The 24,906-nt window shown below is 45.6% G+C and overlaps 1 protein-coding gene across 1 annotated transcript in view; it reads right to left on the minus strand.

Annotated features, from left to right (window-relative positions):
- Positions 1–24,906, minus strand: part of LOC139059477 (male-specific histamine-binding salivary protein-like) — a 38,832-nt gene that overhangs the window by 12,954 nt on the left and 972 nt on the right. Inside the window, exons 2-5 of the mRNA XM_070537904.1 lie at positions 23,862–23,918; positions 23,023–23,114; positions 22,128–22,275; positions 11,992–12,155 (exon numbers count right to left, since the gene is read on the minus strand). Of these exons, the coding sequence (XP_070394005.1) occupies positions 11,992–12,155; positions 22,128–22,256 (293 nt within the window). The 5' untranslated portion in view covers positions 22,257–22,275; positions 23,023–23,114; positions 23,862–23,918. The remainder of the gene's footprint in view (positions 1–11,991; positions 12,156–22,127; positions 22,276–23,022; positions 23,115–23,861; positions 23,919–24,906) is intronic.

Raw genomic sequence — 24,906 nt, forward strand, 5'->3', positions numbered from 1 at the left:
GAAATACAGCTAAAAACGTCGCATGTATCATCAACGACAGCTGCTGAACTGGTAGCCTTGCGTGCGGCTCTCCATTTCATTCAGGAGGAACCACCGCATGCATGGTCAGTCTTCTGTGATTCCAAGGCAGCCCTACAGAGTGTACTCTCTGCACTGCGCCATGGATCACATGAACAGCTCGTCGCAGAGATCAGAGAAGTACACCATCGCATAGTTGACGAAGGACACGATATCATATATCAGTGGTTGCCTAGTCACTGTGGCATACACGGCAATGATCGAGCAGACGCAGCTGCCCGATCTGCCCATGACGGCGTCAGGTGCGTTGCCATTCCTCTTTCGAGAGCCGACGCAGCGAAAAAACTTGCCGTACTGGCAAACGGCCTGACATTAGCTCAGTGGAATTCATCCGATTTCACAAGTGCACGACTTCATACCCTGGACCCTACTTTACAACTCCGTATTCCGCCCGAGCTTCCACGACGCGACTGCACCCTTCTAGTTCGTCTATGGCTTGGAGTAGCTTTTTCAAATGCGTACTCCTTTCTTATCGGAATGTCCAACAACCCACTTTGTGACTTCTGCGGGTGCAATGAAACAATTGCGCACCTTCTTTGTGAGTCCTCTCGTTTCAACCCGCAAAGAGCAGTCCTCTCAGCCACCCTAGACAAATTGGACAAGCGCCCACTGTCAGAAAGCAAGATCCTTGGACACTGGCCTACGCGAACATCAGCGGGATCGGCTATGAAGGCGCTGCTGCGGTATTTAAAAGACACTGGACTTTCTGACAGATTGTGACTTCACTGTGTGACTCAGGATTGTACGGTGCACTGCATCACAGTAGCAACGCCTTTGCGGGCTGCGTGACAGTGCCCACAGAAACAGTTTGTGTGTACGTGCGTGTGTGTGTAGTTTCTTTTTTTTTAATCCTTCTCCCTCTCACCTATCGCTTCCCCTTTCGCCTCCCCCAGTACAGGGTAGCCAACCGGAGATAATCTCTGGTTAACCTCCCTGTCTTTCCTTTGCCTTTCTCTCTCTCTCTCTTGGCGTCGGATCTTCGTGGGCAGACAACATCACAAGTTTTCCAGACTGACGGTACACTAGACACCTTCCGCGCCAACCGCGTCTACAGTGCACTTCTGATTCCCTTACTTCGCCGCTAGTTTAAGAGTGTGACGTGCAGTGCGGCGGGAATTATTAGGGCGTAATTGTGAGCTATTATTGTTTTTAGCCCAGATGCTTCATTGCGTTTGCGTACGAATGGCCTAACGATGGTATTGTGAAATTCGAGAGCGAAGCTATTGTCTTCCTATACGGAGCGTCACATCGCAACTATATGCTTACAAAAGTGAAAGCGCGCCAGCTTCCTCCGTTCTTGCCACGTAGCAGCTAACGTTTTGACACGCACTGTGATGCCGTTTCGCCCTCGGGATCAGCGCAGGTCGCAATGTAGCATGGCGTAACCGTTTCTGAGCCGGAGCACAATGATGCGGACGGTCGTAGCCGTCGCACTATGGCCGTTGCCTCGCTGTTGTCGTCGCGCACGCATAATCGCTCGCGTTACCTATGTTGGTCCATCTGGCGACGCTTTGCTGAATAACCGATGCTGAATAGCCGCACGTATACATAATCTTTAGTAAAACATCGGTTGCCGAAGTGCGAGCAATTGGCATAACTTTGTTTTCAGTTTCGATTATGGCTTAGCTTATTGTTCACCACTGACTTCATCCTGTGTATCGTCTAGCGCAAGTACTTTCGTTCCATATAACAAAGAGAAAGAAAACGGAGATCCTAGCGCTTTTAGTTGAAGCCTCTGTATTAAAACGGAAGGTTCGAGGTCTTACAGTGACTGTGGTGCCTTCTCCAGGGCGAACATTTATATTATTTCTGTAGTCTATGTGCTTCTGCTATTCTGACCACATGATGATGATCATTATTATTACAAACAAGATAATGCTAGACAGAACGCGGTTTGACGATTTTCACATGGTGTGCAACATCAGGGTGTGTTCGCTGTGAAGCTTGAGATATTTCCTCCCTACTCCACAGAAAATGCGGGCGCTCAATTTCATCTATGCTTTCCGCGCCTGCAACACAGTGGTCCTTTGCCATGAACATGAATCACAAAACAAGTAACGCCACCACAAGCGAAATAGTTTCTTTATTACCGTATTTTTTATTGTTTTGTTTCATTGCCCCTCTGTTTGGTCCTAATTACTTCAATACGTAGAGCCACACATTTCTCCTGGTTCTGCCCCATGGGTCAAGTATTGGCACCCAAGTTAGCGCTCCTTTTTCCCGTATCTTCTTTCGGTGTTCTGTTTCCTCCTAATATAACTTCTTTTTTCATTACTGATCATTAAAATTCGCCCCGAGTATAAAGGCTGGTGTGTTATAGAGGTCCGCATTTCTCACTATTCAGCGAGGTTGTTCTTGGAAAATATGCAGTTGTTTTTACCTTTTAGTTTGGAGTTAACGTACACATAGACTCCGCGCGAATAATTCTGTTGCTCAGTTCGCGACGCTTGCAAATCTGTTGCGCATAGCAACCACGACAACGTGCACCCGTGGGTACTAGTACATGGAGTAGGACTTTCAGAAAATAGCGCATAAAATTTCAATTTGCAAAGCAGGCGAATGACAGGAGCGCTCGCCTAGCAACGGGTCGCAGCTGCCAGTTAAAGCCGAGGGACGAACGGCGAGCGCGACATGCTTATTTTTTTTTTTTTTGAATGGATTGCATCAAGTGCTGGTGCCTTGTGCGTACGCAACGCCGTGAAAAGACCCCGCTGCGCTGAGTGGAATACTGCGTCGCCATTGCAGCAGCCAAATCTGGTTATGGAGTGGAATGCGGTCGATAACTTCAGCGTTTCAACAGCATTCAATGGAACTTTAATTAAGTTATTCCTGTAAAGTACGGGGCCAAGCGCATAGTATGTTCTACGGAACAGCACTGCTTCGAATGCAGGGAAGAGAGTTTTGTGAAATATGACGCGAGACAATGGCACTAACGCCTACAAAGCAGCGGCAGATTAGACTATTCCTGTTGTTTGCGTGGTTAATCGTGAGAATTCTGCTGAGACGATGCCCTCATGCATTGCCTAGATGATTCGATAGTACAATGTGTTACGGTGTCCACGTGGTTGCATCTGTATAGAAGTGCCCACCTGCTCGGTGTCGAATAAAACGTAAGTGACGGGTTAAACGCAATCATCACTAGGAGAAAATATTGGCACGTTCGACGTAACTGCAAAGCAGTCGCAAATATGAAAATGGCTTGACTGGCGCAACCAAAATATCGGAACACAGCATGGAAGCGCCCGTTGCCCCACCGGTAACGTATTTAACTTTTTTTGTTCCCTCTTGTGAGGTTCAAACAAGGTTTTTTTTTTCCTTTTTTTTACGCTATCTAAACTTATTGGTACATGGTGGTTGCATTGATGGAAAATAGTCGTCAATCTTTTATTGCTCCTGGTGGCCAAGGTCTTTGGTGCTTCCTGCCAAACCTCTCTGTAGAGCACTGGCTTGTTCAAAAGTTAGAACAAATTCATTGGCGCATAATTTACAGCATAAGCATCCCGACGCCTTTAAGTAGGCAATCGTTAAGCTGGACTACATTAACCCGCGCGCGGGAGCAATATTCTTGACTTCTGAAAGGTTTACATTATATATATATATATATACATATATATATATATATATATATATATATATATATATATATATATATATATATATATATATATATATATATATATATATATATATATATATTCTGTAATCAACATGTTCGTAGAAAGATGACTGGCGCTTATCGTTTCCGCACGACCGATTGAAGGCAGTTCGAAGGCGAAAAGACATAAGGTCGGGCAATCCTATCTATTTACTGCTCCTCCCACCCATGTTAGAAGAAGGTACTGCGCTTTCGTCAGGAGCAGGCACAAGCAGTATACTATATATATAAGCAGTATATATGCTCCCAAGGCGAAATTCTATTTGGGAAACAGGGGCGAGCCAGAACGCCAGTGAAATTATGGAAATGCGTCGAGGCGCACCTGACTCTTTCATGCCACGCAAAACAAAAATTTGCACAACAGTTCTACCTGCGGATATATTCCAGCACAATCACGCTAGAAAAGTTTTGCGTACTTGCATTGTCTTGAAATTAACATATTTGAGTTCTACTTAAACATGAGCTCTGAATGTCATGACGAATACGAATCCACCTTTAATCACCCCTTATTTAATTGATCATATTTTTTTCTCAGTAAGCTATGCTCACTAATCTATACATCTTGTGACTACTAGCCATAGAGCTCCAGAGTTATTTTTGCAGAACGTAGGCACGGTATGGAAGGGGGAACAGATGTTTTTCGCCATTTCCGATCTGAAAGTTGTAAAACATTGCTCGATTTTCCTAATTATAGTAACAGTGGAGTTACTCTACTCAGGCAAAGGTTCGCTTTGACTTTAGGATTTGCACATAATCGTTCCTACGCACAGTTCAATCGGTCGTCTTTGAGACTCCGATTATTTAATAAAATTTGCGACCAGCCCTCAAAATCTGAAATTGTTCACAACTGCTTATTTGAGACGGCGAAAGTATACTATTTGCTGCAAGCGGTGTCCTGAAATCATACTCGGCAGGGCGAAGGACAACAGAACTCGGACGTCTTTAAGCTCTATTAGCGTGACGGTACAGTTGCGGCAATACGAGACCCCATATATTGATTATTATCTGCCGTAATACGCGCGTGAATTCTGCTACGTCATGATCATCTCTGAGTCGTTATTAGATTGTCTGCGTGTTACTGCTCAGTGCTGTTGGTTGGATATGTACAATGTCATCCGTGGTCAACCAAAAAAAAAGAAACAGCAGCACAAAGACTGCTTCATGTTTGTTGTCCTTAAAAACGACAGATTTACTCCATAGCCATCGCGATATAAGATGCCATACAACCGTCACGGAGCACAATATTACGCACTAAGGATGCCAATCACTATATAACCTCTCACACACACATGCATTAGCATATATAAAACCTGACTATCACTTTCTAGTTTGAACATCATGCAGATAATTGTGGCGTAAAATATTGCGTGATCCAGTGCGGCAAACCCATACCCCCGGAGCTTTTACCGCTCCTCATGTCACGTGACGCCGCCGCTACTTCAGTGGATTCCTGAGACGATAATCACGAACTGGAAGAAAATTCTGTTCTGCTGCTCCCAATCCGTTATATCCTCCGACAAGGACGTAACTCCCTGAGTTGCCGAAAGACAACTTTTGATCAGGCTAACAGTACTAAAATACTCTCGAGGTTGTATATTGTGTACTGATATCGGGACCGGCCCACCCACAATTATACTGCTTCCGGGGTGGATCCATGTTACAAATCTGCGTACAATACCAACAACCAGCTTTGAATTTATGACGCTATCGCATTTCAAATGAAAGATGAAAAAGAAAAATAACGACCTTTATGCGAGATTTAGCCGCATCGCTGCTCTTTCGACGCAGGCGTTTCGAGTTGGCTCATGCCATACGTATTGAGAAAAGCGCGCTCAGCTGCGAAAATGTAAAGAAGAGGATAGAGTGCAGGCCAAGCAGCGAAAGGGTAAGCGGGAAAAATCAGCAAGGTGCATTCCTCACTCGTCTCAGTCGTGGCCACAAAGAAGAGCAGAATTATTCAAGCATCGGGGGATGTAAAAGGACAGGCGACGACGACGAGGATCTCCAAGCGATGCTCCGGCGAAAGAAAAACGAGTCTTCTGCTTCGCATAGGTGCCAAGACACGTCTTCGCAAAGCGTCGGCTACAGAAAGGAGGCATGCTACTTTCCCTATAGTAGTTTACATATACCTTGGTTAGAGTGACGTTCCGCCCGCGTTATTAACATGATCAGTCGGTCGTTAACGTTAGGTGATAAGCGCGGCAGTCGAGCGGAAGGCATCGTTACAAAATCGTGTCGAGCTTGTACCTGGTTCCTTGTATGCGCCAAAGAAAGCTTAGCGAGATTGTATTTTTTTAGCAAATATCAGTAACGTACGCTATGCTTATGACGTGTACGTTGTTTTCCAGCGGCGAACTAGCACAGCTCGTAGGCCTAGTCGCATCCATCGCTTCGCTTTCATGGAGTCGGCCATGTTTGTTTTCGAAGGGAGAAACCGTTGCTCCCTTGCATGAGGTAGGAAATTTGCCCAATTTAAAGGCGAACATAGGGGACATCGCCGTTTCTCTTTTAATGGAGCAACGGTCACTCTTCTTTTTCTTAAAGTGCTACTACCGCTACCCCCTTTGCTCTCTGATCGACGCCGCTCTCTTCCTGTCTCAGCTTTACGCCCAACATTTTTCGTTCCATCGCTCTTTGCGTAGTCTTTAGCTTGTCCCGCCCCCCCTCCCCTCTTATTTGTTAACCTCCAAGTTTCTGTCCCATGTGATAGTACTCGTGTAATGCAATGATCCTATCCATCCATGACAGTGGTGAGCTCCCGGTCATGATTTGGTCAAGGCGGCTGCATGCGCCCTGACCTATTCTCATTCTTCTGTAAATTACCTTCTCATGATCAGAGTAAGTGGCCGAGAAGGAGTGACTCACTGTAAGTGACGAAGACAAACGTACGCCTGCGCAGATTCTAGAGGCTGACTGTCCTTCATGATTTGCTGTTTGCTTGACAGGATATTCAACATTACCTTTGTCTCCCGCGTATTAGTCTTCAACCTACTCTTACACTTTACTCGGTTAACGTCCTCAATCAATTATTGCAATGTGTCCCCAGCGTGGCTGAACAGGGCAATGTGATCGGCGAGCTGAAGGTTATGTTGAAGCAACAACATACAAATGTCGTTGCTTCGTCCAAACTCTCTGAATTGAGAGCGAACTATGCGCGGCAAGGAGCGCGCACATGACAGCATAATTCGCGTCACGAAAATCTTGATGCTGCAGACACGGCGCGTTTTAGTGACCGCGCTCAGTGTGGTGCACGTTTCACATCGTTCACTTAGCGATACCACGCCAGTACGGCCGGCTTTTTCATGACGTCATGCCGACTTGACTACTACGCAGACGGCGCGGAGCACCATAACACCATTGCCGGATGGGAGGCAATTCTGGCGCTGAATTCACAAACGCATATGACGGCTTTCGTAAGTGAGAAGAGGAAAATAAGCGACAGAAACAATATATATGAAAAAAATTCCTCTGCAGCCCTGCGATGGACAGAACTCAAACGAAAAAAGAAAAACGATAGAAGTGCCCGAAAGACATCAATGACACACTTTACGGTTTCCTGTGAAAAACACCACACATGTTGAAGCTTTTTTTTTCTCACCCAACACAGTGTCATGATGAGAATGAAAAGTCAAGGTATTGCGCGCTTAGGGAAACACAGCTTTGCAGAAGTTCAGCAGAAGTTCGCAACACCGCATTAATGTTACTGCCTGCCACAGGAGCGCACGCCCAAAACAATTATGCACTAAAACTGCTCAATGTACTTCGAGATGACAAATCAAAGCGCACCAGAAAAACATAAGCACGCGCCATCATCGGCTATCATTTGTAGGTTCTGGCCAATCAGCCGCAGCAGAGCGCTCCAACGCTTACCCGCGTCAAATCGAACGGCACAAATGGACATAACGATGTTAGTACCATTTCTACCATCTTGTCAAAGATATTTCTTAATTCAGCAGCTGCGAGGGCTGTTTAAGTTTTGTGAATTCACTTAGGCTTACTATTGGTGCAATAACTTAAGTTCGCACCTGCGCTACCGTTACGAACAGACATATTTTTTTCATGCGAGGCTTGTATTGCCTTACTCGTGTCGGCGTTGGTGTTGGTGTGGCCGTACCAAAAATTCAAGCCGCGCGAAAATAAAAATTGCTTGCAGGGCTGCGGATTTCAATCACCTACCTCCAGGTTACTAGATCACCACGTTAACCGATTCAGCCACTGTCGATTCATCAAGCGCGCCCTTTAAGGCGGGGTTTTATATGCATAAAGAAGTATATGAAGGGCAAGGCGCGAGCCAATCAGAGGCGTCCCCTCTCGCCGGAGGAGAGAAAGGGTATGATCGCGTGTTCGCTCGCCTCGGTACCCGCCGTTTGCCGCCACTTAAGGCCCGGCAGTCAGATGGGGCTTGGTTCGTTCTGCTGAAGAGCAGGCTGCATTGAAGGAACAGCTGCGGCCGCACGTCGTGCGTTCGGCCTAAGAACACGCGGCGTTTGATGAACGGCGCCGGAAACTCGCTCAAGAAAGGACTCGTCATCGACGTGCCCACCCCGCCGTGAGCGAGCGCAAAGCCGAGGCGTTACGGCAATGAAGAGTCGCGGCTCCCGAGCTTCGCTTGCACCCTTCTTCACAGTAGTGGAAGAGCGATCAATTTTTCCCACTACAGCACTCGCCATTGCCGTGGTGCGAATCGCAAGGTTGCTGTTCTTACGAGCCCTTTTGTAGCTTTGTGAATGCGGTTTTTCGTAAGACTTTTCTTACGTCAAAATTTGTTTGTAAGTTCGCTAAGTGAATTACGTCCTAGTATATTTTTTTGTTCAATGATTGATGTCGGTGAAGAATCGCGCTGAGTAGTTATAAAAGGCGTCAAGCGTCTGATTGCGCTGGTCTGCACGCGGAAAATACTTAGGGATGTCATATTCCATTTAGTGAGGCATGCACCCGTGGCCTAAGGGTTGGAAGACCGAGCTGTTGTGCTACGGGCCCTCTCTTTGAATCCTGCTGTGGGACAATTTCTTCTGAGTTTGTTAAACAAAAACAATGTGTTTCTTAGCGATCTTACGACCACTTTTCCGCATCGCGTAAGTTTCAAACCTCTTTCATAGGCCGATCCCGCAGATAGTGTAGCTTGCCGCGCCAGAAGAATTACGTTACTTTCACGTTTGAGCTCTATATCATCGCACTATATTGCTTTGCGCTTCAATATTTAATAGCCTGAGAAGATTTAAGCTAAAAGACGCGCGCTGTCAGTTATGCTTCATGGCATCTGTTTGTGGGCTGTCATTCTCAAGATTTTGAGGAATGATTTTGTCATGGATGTAAGACCTGGTATGAGGAAATTTAGTGATAAACAATATGGCAGTATAGCGCGCACATACAGCACCTCATGTAGCGTGGCATATAGTATACATATACCTAAATATATGCGAAGCTTAATGGCGACGTCGACGGCTAAAATTCGCTTTGATTGTCCATGAAATTCCTATTGAAATAAAAGGCAGGCAAGAGATAAATAGAACCGAAGTCATTAAAGCTCTTACTAGTTTGACTTCCGTTACAGACTTTACTAAGTCATGCCTGTGCAGCTACAGTTTCAAACAAATATAGGGGCTTTAATCAAGAAAGGTAAGATGAAGCAGAGCTACATTACGACAGATGTACTAAAATCTGATTAGATCAAGCAGGCTAGGTGATTATTTGGCACTGTTTGACTTGAAAGGGGGTCGCAATGATCATCATCATCAACAAATAAATTCTATTAAAGCTGTCCATGCTGCCGCGCATACCAAACGCAAAAGTAGAGTTGCCTGTCGAAAAAACTTACTCGCGCGCCTTTGCATGTTGTTTCCACAAAAGTTACGGAACCTGCACTAAACGGGAGATGCAAGTAGCGCTCCTCGACCAAGCACGGCGGACCGCTCAAGCCAGTGGGGCCCTGGACTAGGGGCTCCACCCACTCGCTTTTTGCATTTTTTTTCTTTTAAGTAAACGTTTTGATATATATATATATATACGGAACCTGCACTAAATCGGTCCTAATATTTCGTCCACCGAAACTCGTACAACGTGCTACGAAGCGTAGCGAAAAACACGCACAAAAACTGGAACTATGCAGCCACGTTGACATCTCCCGTGTACGTCGCTAAACATAAAAGCTGTTATCCACCAAACAATTACAGCTTCTGGCTACAGCTCTTGCTCTGGGGGCGTGATAAACTTAAGAAAAGTGTTAACCAGACTAAGCCATATACTTTGTGCAGTTTGTGTATTAAACAAATTATACTGTACAGTGCAAGTCTGCAGAAGTACAATCGGGAAAAATACACAGGTGTAAGTACTCCTGTACTTTTAGAGCCGAGCCCAAAGTTATTCAGATAAGGGAAAGCGATTCGTTGGAAAGTACATTTTGTTGCGGCATGATTTTGCACTCTTAAAGTGCGAAGCCCTATAAGGCGCTCACAACAGCAAAGAAGAAAAGTTATCTTGAGATGGGAATTCGTCGACTGTAAGTTTTTCTTGTTTCTTTATTTCTTAATTTTTCTTAGCCAGCTCCCGCACTGGAAATTCTTGTAGCTAGATTTAAATGGAGCCACTGAAGCAATATATGACAGGTGGTCCGTTAAAATGTCACCGCCTATGTTTATTTGAATAAATGCATTTTTCAAAACTCTTAATGGCATGCATCCGACTGTGCTACTTCACCTGTATAATTAAAATTACAGACATCACCATCATAAGAAATCGCAATTATGAATTAGCCCCGTTTAACTTTTCAAATCTGGAATTCTTTCATCGCAGCGATAAATGTTGCTGCGAAACTGCACTATCACCTACGGCTCATTTAGCAGGCACCCAAAAATTGTAGCAGCACGTTGGAGATGTCCATTCTCAAAATGTGCCGCTACATCTATTGTCGTTCTGCCTAGTCCAATTCCGGCGTGCCCAAGGCTCTTGTGAAAATACGCGACGCGCCGAGCTATAGCTTGGCACGGCGTGCTGACGTATTTTGAGAGCTACTGCTTCAAAATTTCTGCGAAATTGATATAATTTTACTGCTTCGCGAATTAAACGCTAAATGACACATATGTTCGCAATATTGTAAATAAATATTGCACAAGAGAGACTTTGTTTATTCGATAACTAAATAAGCCTAGTGGTTGTTCAGGTAATGTCCGGCCATCCAATTAATCTGACTGAACTGCCAGAGCTGCACGATGCACAACGGGCAATTTTTTTTACAAACTTTGGTAGAAACGATTAGGACAGCAAGCAGGTGGCATATTACATTCGTCACAATGGGTTAATTAAAGCCAGGACTTCGTGTCGGCATTCTGCAGCTTACCTCCAACTAGCAATTGGCATTCGCATTGTCAACCATGTACGCGCTGTTAATCCGAAGCTCCACCTTGCCCATTGTTGCGTTTATTTCAGTCAAATAGACGCGTCTAGGAGCCTCAGTGATTAAGGCGTTCTGCTGCTAAGCACGCAGTCGCGGCATCGATTCAACCCCCCACCTTCCCCCCCCCCCCTCCGACGGGCGTATTCCAACGGAGCGGATGACGAAAGCACTCGTGTAGCGATAGATTTAGGCGCAAGTTATGAAATCTAGGTAGTCACTAGTTAGGGGGAGCCTTCTACGACGGCGTCTTTCATGACCAAAGTGTTACTGAGCTACATAAATCAATTAATTTCACTCAACCAGAGAGTGACATCTTTTTGCCGCAGCTGCTTAGCAAAACATGCTGAACTTTCCTCTGCCTCTGCTGCTTTATGGGCACTTTAGGAAAATACTTGCGAATTCCCCCTGGTATTCTTTCCCTCTACTTTTTTGTCTCCTTCTTTCTCTCTCTTTTTTTCTCTCCGCCATTGTGCGCGCGTGCATTCTCCTCGTATATAAACGGCTATGCAAATGCTGCCCTTTATTCTCATTGTTTAAAACTCAATGCGACGTTTAAACTTAATGACTGCTCCCTCCGGTGTCCTGCCGCAGATTGTGCGATAGCGCACCGGAGGGACCCGCTATTCGCATGGCGGCGCATAGTTTAATTGTTCAGAGGATTATTTTACCTAACGTCATCTTTTGCTCACTGAAAGGTTTAACAAATTTAGCATCGTGCATATTTTCTGCTAACGTTTCGTTCTTTTTTTTATTATCATTCTTGTAATTCATACAATAGGATATGACGGCGATTTTTGCATGAAGGTCTTCTAGGCACGCTCTTTTAATAGCAAAGAAGAGCAGAAACAATAAAAACAACACTCACTGCGACCCGTCATTGGGATCTGTGGCTCCAATAAGATTCACAGTGTACTGCTCCTCTTCGTTAACAGATACCAGTTCGTTGAAAACACACTTCTTGTGTTTGTAGAAGGGTTCCTTCTCGTATGACCTCATAAACAGGTAATACCTTCCGGGTACTTTTAATACCTGGAATAAAAAAATATATGTATTATCACGTTCAACGTCACCCCATTGCGATGATAAGATTTCACCAGCGACATAACCAGGAATGAAAAAAAAGTGCACAAGGAAAACACCAAACATTTCCTGTGTCGCATAAAATGGGCTTGGTCCTCGGCTTGCTCCTGTGGCACCAACGATGAAGATGTTCGCCATCTACTCCTGGAATGCTCCAGATACGCGACTCAAAGACGGCAGCTAGAACAAGAGCTACACTCCATTAATTTTCACCGACCTCTCACTCGGACATAATACGGCGAAAAGCGTTCGACGCACTCGAAATTTTTTTAAAGACACAAGTACCCTCAACAAATAATACGCACCGCAATAGACAGTTCTAGAATAGTTTGCACCAAATGTAAAGGCATCACGTACGTAAATAAATAGAGTCGTCCTCACTACGCATGCTGCGAACGTTATTGGGGTTCTGTGGTTTACGTGCGCTATGACAAGGTATATTATTTTGCGAGTTTAATGTTCGTGAAGTTTACGCACGCTAAGAAATAGGGTTGTGGAACATGGCGGCACCCACGGCTCCCGCTCCAATGTGAATTCTTGTGATGGCTACGCTTCTACTCGCGTTGATCGCCAGTAACCATTGTAATGAGCTTTGGCTTTCTCTAAACTCACCTGAAAGGTTAGTTATGAGCGCATAGCGCGTCCATTTTCTGAGATCGTTCGGCGATTCCGGAGCCCGTAGGCCTAAGGAGACATGTCCGCACAGTAACAGCAGAATAGTTGCCAATGGATCGTCTTGGCTTGGATACGTTTGGTACAAGGGACCAGACGGCGCCCTGTTTTATAACGTTTTCTTTACGTTTGCGTTTCATACGGTAAACTAAGGACGCGCACCATACCATCCCGAAAAGCTGCACACCTTTAACGCACGTAAGGCGACAAACGCTATTCTAAAGCTGTATAATGAATAGTAACACAATGAAACTACAACTCGCTCAATTATTTAATTATTACCACTTGTATATTACATGTTATACTTATCTGTATTCCTTGCTGAAACTCACTTTTGACTTTCACATCCTGCGCGTGCGTTACTGTAACTTTGCGTATTCCTCGTTTGTTTAAACTCCTCGCAGTCTACATCACGGTCGCTTGTGTGTGTTTGTAAGTTTGTTTACAAAGTCACTGTGGCACGACTTTTCTCTGCATTTTATATTTATATGTTCGTGGTTGCAGAGGACTGTGTTTTGTGAATTATTGGCCCTAGGACGTCGTTTCTTTTCCTTTTCTTACTACATATATTTTTATATTGTTGTTTCTGCTATGTGAAAAGGAATAGCCGTCACCATTATAGAGTGACTAAATATCTTTCTTTTATTTCCATTTCAATCAAAACAAGAAAGAGAGAGAGGAATATAGGAAGGCAGTGATGTTAACCAATCAAGGGTCTGGTTGGCTACCCTACGCTGGGGGAAAGGAGAAGAGGAAGAGAGAGAATAGAGACAGAAGGTGTAGATACGTGTACCGACAGTACTTGAGTTAAAGCCGCTCTCGCAAACCAGACGTTCTGAGAAAGCACAAAAGTGCCTTCACAGCCTTCTGAGTCGATGATCGGTAGGGACGGTGCTCTAGTAATGTCTCTTCACTGAGAGGACGATCATCGAATTTCCTGAATGCGTTGGACAAGGATTGTCTTTGTGCTTGAAATTGAGGACAATGGCACAATAAGTGGTCAATGTTCTCCTGGCGTCCGCCAACATCACACGTAGGACTACCAGTCATTCTAATTAGTGCTGAGTAGGCATTCGTGAAGGCAACTCCAAGCCGCAACCGACACAGAAGAGACGCTTCGCGTCGGTGCAGACTGGCCAGAGGTCTGAGTTGAAGTGACGGGTTTAGTCTGTGCAATCTTTTGCTCTTTGCATGTGCGGTATTCCACTATGCCAAGGAGACCTTACGAGCTAGATTGCGAAGTTTTCTCGCGGCGTTGGTCCTTGAGAGCGGAATGGGGACGCAGCGGCTTTCTTGGTTCGACATCCGAGCTGCCTTACCTGCCTCATAATTTCCTATGATACCGCAATGACCTGCTATCCACTGAAACAATATATCATGGCCTGTTTCTCCTAAATGATGGACAAGTTCCACGATTTCGCACGTCAGCTGATCGTGAGTTCCATGTCGGAGAAACGACTGCACACGTTGCTAGGCCGGCCTTGAATCGCAGAAGACTGCCCATTTACTAGGACTTTCAGTATTTATCACTTGAAGCGCATCGCGGAGAGCCGCGAGCTCTGCAGCTGTAGACGTAGTGACATGGGAACTCTTGAACCGCTGGGTTATTCTCATTGTTGGTATAACTACAGCGCCACCGGAAGTGGTTGATGTAGTTGATCCATAAGTATAGATGTGTGTGCAGTCGCTGTATTTCTCGTACAAATGAAGTAAAGTTTGTTGCTTTAGTGCTGATCACGGCAAGTGCGACTTTTTCTGAAGTCCTGGGATTGGGACGCCATGGAGGAATGGAAGGTCTTGCCGCAGGTGTGTAACCTGACCTGAGAGAAGCACGGTGCGCGAAGACAGTCACACTGAATGTCGTGTGGGGCCTATCTACTGGGAGACTTGCGAGGTGGTAGGTAGCGGTCCGGGCGAAGTATCTTACACGCATTGTTTCAATGCTAATGTGCGTTCTAAGAGTGGAATCTTAAGCGACTGCAATAACTCCAGTCGTTGATGTACTCCTCGGTAGGCCAAGGCATATCTTGAGGGCTTGGCCTTGGATGCTTTGGATTATACTCAGGTTAGCTCTGCAGGTGTTGGACATGACCGGTAGGCTGTACCTCAGGAATCCAATAAAGAGGACCCTGTACAGTTGCAGCGCAGATTTTATTGACACTCCCAAGGTGTTTCCTGCTAGGAACTTAAACATATGGCAAATTCCTGTCAGGTGTTTTCTCGCATAATTCACGTGAGGGGTCTAGGAGACATTTCTGTCAATTACCACCCCAAAAATTTGTGACTCGTTCTGTACGAGATCAATTATCCGTCGACGGATATGACGTATGGAGACACTGATTTACTGGTAAACGCCACCATTGCACACCTTTCATATGATATATGAAGTCCTTGTTCTCGAAGTTAGGATGATCTTAAAGTGGCTGCTTTCTGCAGCCGCGCGCGAAGCTGCAGTCGCGTCACAGCCGACCTCCAAATGCAAATGTTGTCGGCATAGATGGAGAGCCTAACAGTGCATGGCAGCATGTCGGCGAGCCCAATGACTGTTAGACTGAAGAGCGTTGGGCTCAGTACTCCGCCCTGAGGAACCCCCGGTTGCTGTAATGCTGAGAGGTCGGGCTATCATCGGTAAGTACGAAAAAGGATCTTGTATGTAGACAGTTACTTATCCAGAAATAGACCTTGCCGCCAAGTCCTACTGCCTCTAGCGAGTTGAAAATCGCTTCGTGCGTTGCGCTATCGTACGCGCCTTTAACATCCGGAAACAGGGCAGCATATAGTCTTTTGCAGGACTTCTGGTGCTCGACGTAAGTCACCAAGTCAATAAAGTTGTCAATAGAAGAATGGCCACGCCTGAAACCGGCCACTGCACCTGGATACACCTGGTAATGTTCGAGGTACCATTCTAGCCGTGCTAGAACCATCCTCTCCAATAGATTTTCGATGCAACTGGCAAGCGCAATCGGTCGGTATGATAAAATGTCTACAGGCGACTTGCCAGGCTTGAGCAGTGGAATTAGGCGATAGGTCTTCCATTCCTGGGAAACCGTACCTGTCTGCCAGGAGTTGTTGAACAAGAGCAGGAGCACTTTCCGAGCCTCTTCGCCAAGATTACATAGGGCACGGTAGGTTCTACCGTCGGGTCCTGGTGAAGATGAACTCTTGCACAAGGCCAGTGCAGCTTCGAGTTCATTCATGGAGAAAGCACTGTCCATGCGGGGGTCGCGTGAAATCGGTGAGTGGTGGCGGAGTGTCGATGTTCCAGCGGAACTAGTTTCGCTTGTGATCCTCCTGCAAAAAGCTTCAGCGACGTCAATCTTGAGAGAGGAATCAAACTTGTGGTGAAGGGCCAAAGTCTTAAAAGGGTGGCACTGCTGAGGGGTTGCACGGGGACCAAGAACAGTGCTCCATATGTGAGACAAATGTTTTGGTGCATCCAAATGCTCGCAGAATGAATTCCATCTTTGCGATGCAAGTTGATCCATGCGACGCTGAATTTTCTTTTGAGTTGCACGAAGCTTCTCCAGCTGAATGTCGTATTAGGTACGCGTATATATTCCTAGAAGCGAATGTGTAGGAGCCTCTAGGGCACCCTTTATGATATCCTCTAGGCTAGACGACAAGCCATCACTGCAGCTGTCTTCAACAACTGATTTGAGGATTGGCCAGTCGATGCATTGTGTGACGCCAGCTAACTTGGAGCCCGTCAGCCCTTCAATCCTAAGCAGGTAGGTGGTCACTTCCCCGCGTTTCAATATCCGAAAACCACCTGATCTTTCCAGTGAAGAAACGTGAAACAAAGGTGAGGTCCAGGCAGCTACAGTGGGCAGTTCCATGAAGAAAGGTGGGGCTTAAATCATTTAACAAGCACAGTTATTGTTCGGAGGCAAATGACACTACTTTTATGCCTCTCGAGCTTATCTTAGAACTTCCCCAGAGATTGTGGTGGGCATTTAAATCTCCAGTCATCACCAAAGGCTGCGGAGTCGCTGTCATGATTCGCTGTAACCGCTCGCAGTCCAGCCCACTTGAGGGAGAGATGTAGGCTCCAGCTAATGCGAAAGTGAGCTTGCCTTTCTTCACTGTGAGACATACGTACTGGTTTTGTTGGTCAGGTGGCACTGGATGATGGACATACGTAAGATGACGTCGTATGAATACGATGAAATTGCTGCAGTCTCCGTGGGTGGCGGACATGAAACACTCATACCCGGACAGTCTCATGTTATCTGATAGGGGCTCGCAGATGACAAATGACTGAGAAATTATTCGTGAACACAAACTGTCGAAAGCCCGACGTTCGTGACTTCAGTCCTCTGGCGTTCCACTGAAATATCGGCGCGTTCCGGACTTCGTCACGAAACTACGGGTTCTGGAGAGCCATGATTTCAAGCAAGAGCTGCAAGTACTGGACTCAAAGTGTCCAGCCCCTGTAGCGCGCTTTGTGCAGACGAAGATTTCATATTGGTAAGTATAACGCGAATGGCATTCATGAGCGACCGCAGAATGTTGATGACCTGGAGGTCATCAGCCAGCGTCGCTTCAACAGTTGCCGAAGCAGTCGAAGTTCGTGCGTTTTGAGGCAACTTAGCAGGGAGTGGTACCCTGGGTAGCTCAGGCCATTCTTTCGGACGGGCGAGCCTCTTCGCTTTGTTTGCTCTCCTTGTATCTGTCTTGGTGGCACTGTGCGTTGACTCGGCAATCGTTCTGACGGAAGATGGCGCGTTCCTGTCTGCAATCGCGGAATGTCGTGAACGTTTTCGATGTCGATGCTGACGTCCCCGAACAGCGGCAGCAGCCTCTCGATGCCTTGATTTGTCCCGCACCATTCGTTTTAGAATCGCGAATTTTTTCCGCACCCGCGGGCAATCCTTTGATGAGGCCTTGTGAGGGCCACTGCAGTCAGGGCACTTTAGAACATATGTGCTGCTGGCGTCTTCTGAATGGGACTCAGTGCACCGCGGGCACACGGCGATGTTCACGCAGACACCCTTGACGTGGCCAATCTTGCAACACATGAAACACTGGAGGGGCTTTGGTACGAATGGTCGTACTGGATAACGAACATGTCCTACTTTGACGTAGGAAGAAAGGCTCTCCTTCACACAAAATTTTCACACAGCCTGTGTTTCCCCGTCTGAAAATCCTCGTAATGGAAGTGCCTTCTGTCGTTGGCTTGATCAATATTGGCAAGTCGTCATTCGGGATGGCATCGTCGACATCATAAATGACGCCCGCAGTACCATCACCACCTGTATGGATGATTGATCACTCCTTTACGTTGTTGTTCTCAGTTATATTACGCAGGTCTTGTAGGGCGCTGCGATGTAAGACATCAACTGTCAAGACATTCTTCCGCGAGTTTATTCGCACGTCTTTACCATCATTTTGTGTGATTCTCTCGAGTAACGACTTGCCTGTTGAGGAGCCGCAAATTGGTCCCCGGGTCCACGGGCATAAAGAGCATAGTGCGCGGTCTGCGCAGCGGTAGAAGCACTTGGCGACGAAGATGCCTGCAGTAGTCTTCTTTTCGCTGATCAACTCATCACGACCTGGAAGTCATCTTCTGGCGAGTCATAGCTGTCCGAACATAACTCAGTGGCCTCGCTGTCTGTATCACTTGACGCACTTCCACGTTTCCTCGACGCTATCCAACCTGACGGCTGCGCATCAGGAAAGTCCTCAGAGATCTCTTCATCCATTGCCGCAAGGATGAAGTGGCAGCTGCCAGAAATGCAGGGAAACAAAGCGAAAAAGCGGAAACGAAAGCACAAGCGTTCTATCAGAGAATCACTTCGTCTTCCTCCCCAATCAAAACAAGAAAACCAAAACAGCAAACGCACTTTCATCGGTACCGCTCGCATACGTCGATTCTAGTTTTCTCGCGAGTCCATCTCTAGCTTACTTACAGAGAAAAACGGTAGAATTAAAGCCGCAGCGGCAGAATATATTCTTGAATTGCGAGAAACAATTATTAACGGGCATTTATGCACGAGATGACTATTCAGCATTATAATAAACCACTATAGGTCATATCTGTACATTTCTTGGTTTGTATTGAAAACCACAAGTGACGTGAAAATAGCAATGCGTGCCAATTATTGCTCTAAGTAGAATTGGCACGAACGTATGTATCTGAATGAAGAAATTCAAACCACGTCTCCAAATTCAGTGATGTCAGAAAGCGACGAGTAAATCTTAGGTAAAGCAGCTATATAATATTTGTTTAGAGAATGACGCCAATGACAGAGTACTATGCGGCCACTTTCTTAGTCACTGGGGCTTCATTATAATGAAGTCTAGCATGGTCATTCCTTCTTGACGCTATTACGGTGTCATTCAAGTCCGGCCACATGTGTTTTGCACTGGTACTTTCGCTAATTAGGCTACTAATATTTTATTTTTCATGGTGGTTGTTGACGAATATTAGGGCAAAAGGAAAATCACAGGAGGAATTCTTGGGGCCTCCTGACAAAGCTGACATTGCTATGCTGAACAGCGTTGCTTTTTGGGTAGTGCCATTCCTGAAGTAGCTGGCGCAGAACTTAAATAAGGTTATGAAGAAGCGGGCTGTGAAAGCTTCGTTTTTTAAGGCATAAAAGCTGCCCCGCGTGCAACAAGTGCTGGAAGACATCAGCCGTGGAAATGTTCCGCATCGGAGTATCATAACCCAGATGATGGTACGCCACCTGTATTCTACATCGATTGTCGCTAAGTTGATATCATATTAATGAGGGACAAGCGGGCCAATGCCTTAATGATAGGCTCCAACAGCACTTTAGGTAGGCGTCAGTATTCCTCGCGGAGAAGTTTTAAAACAAATTAAAGGGAAGCTGAAACGGTTTTTAATTTCCATGAATTGCTGGGGTTGGGAAGAACAGACCTATTAATTTACGGTTCTGAAATTTCTTGTTTGTATTGTCAATATAAGGGGCAGAAATCGCTTTCTAAATCCCCCCGCGGACACGCCCCGTCGCTTCCCGGAGCGCCGGGTAAGGAGGCAGCCGGAGGAGAGAACCGGTGAGAGTGACGTCATTCCCGGGGACCGTACTGCCGGACCGGCGTGCTGGCATGTACTGGCATGTTTCTTTCCGTCCTGCGCTTTACTAAACGACGCTACGAGAGATCTGCCGCCACTCACGTTTGTTTTCTTTTGCGATTTTCGTGAACTGCGCTTCCTTTCTGTGTTACGTGAGTGCCTGCAGCCAAGGGCGCCCAACACGCCCCCGCTCTGTGCAGCATTCGGCTGTGCGAACACAGGCGGGCGAGATGATGTGGTGTTTCACACGTTCCCGATGGACAAGAAACTTGCAGCGCAGTGGGTCCGTGCGGTGAGGAGAGATAATTTCTTGCCGACGAAATCAACTGTGCTGTGTTCGGACCATTTCCGCGGCAGTGATTCTCATCGGAGCTTAACAACGATGCAGGCAATCGGTATTCCAATTAAATCGGCGCCACTGAAGGCCGGCGTTGCTCCGCCTATATTCTCCCACAAAGACACACCTCGCCACTTCCAAGAGCGGCCTTCGCCAAGAGGAGAAAGGGTGAGGTAAGGATGTTAATTTGCCTATGACAGCGGCCTATGACGAAGCGAGGTGGAGGCACAGCCGGGAATATGCACATGCGTGCAAAGTGCTTGCCGTTTTCACCCTGTTTTCCACTACGCTTTGTCACGGAACACTGTACTACGGCTGTTTGTTCGGCGCTGTTTTGGTACGGTGAAATAACTGACCGGGGGTACGCTTGCGCATTCAGTGATATTTGCTATACGTCCTACCACGCGGTGCCCGCAGGTTTAGCTGTTCAGCATTCGTGTTCAAATCGCACGACATAAGGCGTTAAGGTAATATTCTCATGCTCGCGTTAGAGTAGTTGAACTCGTCGTGTAAAAACCCCGCTCTGTAGATTTCCCACTCACAGCTTGCTACCTGCAGCCAAATGCCGCAAGAACGAGCGTCGGCACATACGCGCCCGTGGCAAGGCGAACGGGCTCAAATAATGAAGTAACGTCGTGAGGTATTGAACTTGTCAGCGTTCGACGTGGTCTAGCCCAATACAGGCATCGCTGCTGGACAAAAAATGTTTTCTGGCCTTTAACTAGCTATGCATCGCGCATCACAAAATTATTATTTAAAAGTAAATATAATACATTACTCATTACTTTCTTATTGCACTCATTGATTTGAATTACATTACCAATTACCGCTTTCAAAAAAGTAACGGTATTACTTTACGATTGCTTCCAAAATGTTTTCATGCATACAAGAAGCAAAAAGCAAAGTATAAAGGGACGCCAACCTTTCTTCAAGGTAACATACTCTTGCCAGCATTTCATGCCCACCCCCCCCCCCCATGTGCCTCCACGACACCTCACGGCACTACCAACGTTCTGGCGCGGTACACAGCTTACTGTTGCATATTTAACGCAATTAATAAATTACTTTAGACATGAAATTACAGACACCAAATAATTCACATTACTAAATCACTAGACAATTAATCCATCACATAAATTACTGAAGAAGTATTTTAATTACTGTGAGTAATCCAACTGTTGTCATGTTCGCTGATATGCATGATATGCTGAAATTCATAACATCCATGCCTTGCGCTTTTTCAGGTTCTAGCAGAGCACCTTGAGAACCGAGCCCCTGATGAGCCTGTTCCACTACCATCACCAATCGAAGAGTTTCAAGCAGCCAGTGTGACACAGGCAGATAATGTTGAACAGTTGGAGTAGCCAAACACGGCACTTATTTTCGCGATCGTGTATCAACAGGCAAAAAAAACACGGAACTTTAGACAAGCAGCGGCAAGGTGCATGACATCGCGGAATCGCACCCGTGTTCGAAGACAACACCGGTCGAAGAAAACAGGTCGAAGACGACACCGCAAAGACAAATTCACGCATCTCCGCCGTCATAAATGCATAAGACATGCTTCTCGTAAGAGTGCATTTCTGACATCTACATCTCGCTTTAGAAAACTCATTTGATAGTGTAGCGTCGGAATGCCGCAACGCTCGTTTCCCAACATTCCTTCGATAGCGAAACTTTTGTCATCATAATCATGAACATCCTTGTCTTCCTTAAGGTTGGGCGAACATCCTTCCAATACATACCACTACGTTAATCAATTTTTACTCCTACATGATGTCATCTGAATATGCGGCGAAATTTGTCTTACAATCAAGAATCATTTAAATTTTTTTACCACACGAGGAACACATTGCTTTCATGCCGAGCTTACCTTCCAAGCATCTTGATACTGCGCGAGTTCCGGTTTTCGTTCTAGGAGTTCTTCTTGGCTGAGCGCAAACGCGGCCACAAAAATCAGGACGCACAGCTCCAGCTTCCCATTTCTTGGCGCTGGTATCATGACAACGATAATGTGGTTCCTTAAAAAACAAGGAAAGCCGAGTTTAAGGACACCCAGGAATGTAGCCTTGTACAGTTTAAATCCACGGTGTTAGCACATAGTGGAGGTATTCACATACTAAAGTACAATTTATTTATTTATTTATTTATTTATTTATTTACAGTACCCTTAAAGACCCCACGGGCGTATTACATAAGGAGGGGGGAGCATAATTGCACACTAGCAGATAATACAAAGAACAAGAAATAAACAAGAAAGAAAAGAAAAAAAATCGAGAAAGGAAAGAACTGAAAAGTATATAAAATCATGAAACGAGGTAAACATAGTCGATGGCAATTGGTTCGTGTTCCTCAGAAAGCAATAACACATTGTTGCAGCTTTACTTTTCATGAAACAGTAATCGCTGCGTCACTTACGGACGAATCTTTTCATCTATTTTGCCCATGCTCTTCATTGAGCTGAACTTCACAAATAAAAGTGACACGAATTAATAAGAGTGGTCAGTGGCTAGCTTTGTTGCTTCCGAAAAGAAGATAGATGATTTTTCACAACGAGCACATCAATGTGAGAACGAAAAGGAACACCAAGGTGTTGGAATTTTCTCTTACACAGAACGCGCAACTAAATTACAAAAGCACCCTGCCTAGTCATTTTCGATATAAAGCATGCACTGAATCAACTCTCTATACAGACGCACACAACGATCGACTGTCGAACACGGAAGCCGCTTACTTCCGGGTGGACGGCACAGCCTGGTTTCACTTACCGGCAACGAGGAATTGCGGTAGTCTTCGCGCGATCACGATGATTACAGGATACGCCGAGACTTGCGACGAAAAGGCACCTAGTTCTCGAAAGCTGAAGTGAAGAAAATAAGAACAGAGCCCCCCTGTTGACGATCCGAGAAGGAAGTCACGTGACAACGAGGAACCGGTCGCTGCCGCCGCTGCAGAATCGTCTCAATCGCTCACCTTCGCCACTTTCGCAAGCAAAACAACGGCTCGCTCTTCTTCGACTTTCGCGCCCCTCTGATAACCGGCGTTTTCCTTCACGGTGGAATTTCGCCTCATAAGAAGGGCGTAGTCTAGAGTGTGCCAGAGTCTTTTTTTTTCGTTTTCGCCACGCCCAAGGGCAAGTGTTTAGAGGTGCTCTTTACTCATTCGTATCATCAGTCATTCAGTGCCTTCGCTTTAGGAAGGAAATGACACACGATGAATTGTATACTTCAAGGGCGGCGAAGTACCTTTTGTAAAATCATTTTGTAAGAGCATCGCACGCGTAATGCAAAGACGTGGGTTGGTGCCCCACCTGCAGCCAGTTATGTTTCTTCATCCTCTTTACTTTCAATGAATTTATCATTGTAAAAATATTATTTATAAGTGCATGTAACATCCCCTATGCTGTCTTTGGTTTCTTTCTTTATCGGCTTCTTATGATACGTTCACTAGGATGAAAGTTTACTTTGTAGACTACAGAATGAGAAAAATTTATCTGAAGGCCCTCACCACAACATTCCTCATGCCTCAGTGTGGCACAAAAGAAAAAAGAAAGGTAATAATACGGAGTTTAACGTCCCAAAACTTTACACTAGTTCATGAGATACACCTTAGTAGAGGGCACCGTGGTTAGTTTGACTGCCTGGGTTTCCGAAGGGCTTGAAGACTGCAAGAAGCACAAATACAATAATCACAAAGGAAAATTCACCAACACCACTAGGACAATGTTCAATTGAATTCACCATGAAACTAAGCATAGCGAGAAGGCACGCCGCTTCGCGGTGACGAAATGTTCCAGGTATTTCTGTTGTAGATTTCTCTTTCGTCTTTTTTAATTTAAATAAAGATAAAAGAAAGATGTAGTAACGCTGCAATGGCGATGGCTGCTCCTTTTTACATAGCAGTAACAATAAGTTTATTATGCGAAGCTTCTGAACGTCTCGCACGTAACTCCTCGTATTTCCAATGCACGTTCACTGATTTCCCGCATTTGGAACCGTCAGAATGAAAGCGGGAGCAAGGCTGCGCTATCTATGTGTGCGTTCGGCTTCCTCAGTTCGTTCGTTGTGACCCGAATCCGGTGCACCGAGGAAGCCGAGCTGGCTGCAGGACCTTCACGAAGTTTGTATGCGTTTTCTCGCCTTGATGTGGAGATTTTTTTATTTATTCACCGCAATCAGTTTACAATAAGTATTGTATTGACGCATCTGTATCATTGTAGAATCGTTGTAGTATCATTGTATTAACGCATGTCTCGTTTCTTGCTTCGCTGTTTCGCGACGTGCAAATGTTCTATTACACAACCTATGTTTCCTTGTGATGTTAATATCATGAACATTTCTAATATTATGTTTAAATGTTTAATTTATACATGCCTCTGGGCTGATGCAACAACGCTGCACTGCCGAGGCGCACTCACGAGCATTAATGCTTAAGCGGGCTGGCTATTACAATGTATGTTTAACTGGCAATAAACTTATTATTTTTATTATCTGAATCTCTGGCCTGGGGGTAGTTGGCATTCATTCAATTATAGGCAAAGAGAAGAACATGTCATATACTTACACGCAAATGCGATAGAAATCAAAAGCAAACTAAGTCAAAATATTAAAAAAATCTTTCTAGACTTATAAATGCATGAAAGTGCCATAAAC

The sequence above is a fragment of the Dermacentor albipictus genome, chromosome 1, assembly GCF_038994185.2.
Source record: "Dermacentor albipictus isolate Rhodes 1998 colony chromosome 1, USDA_Dalb.pri_finalv2, whole genome shotgun sequence".
NCBI classification, from domain to species: domain Eukaryota; kingdom Metazoa; phylum Arthropoda; class Arachnida; order Ixodida; family Ixodidae; genus Dermacentor; species Dermacentor albipictus.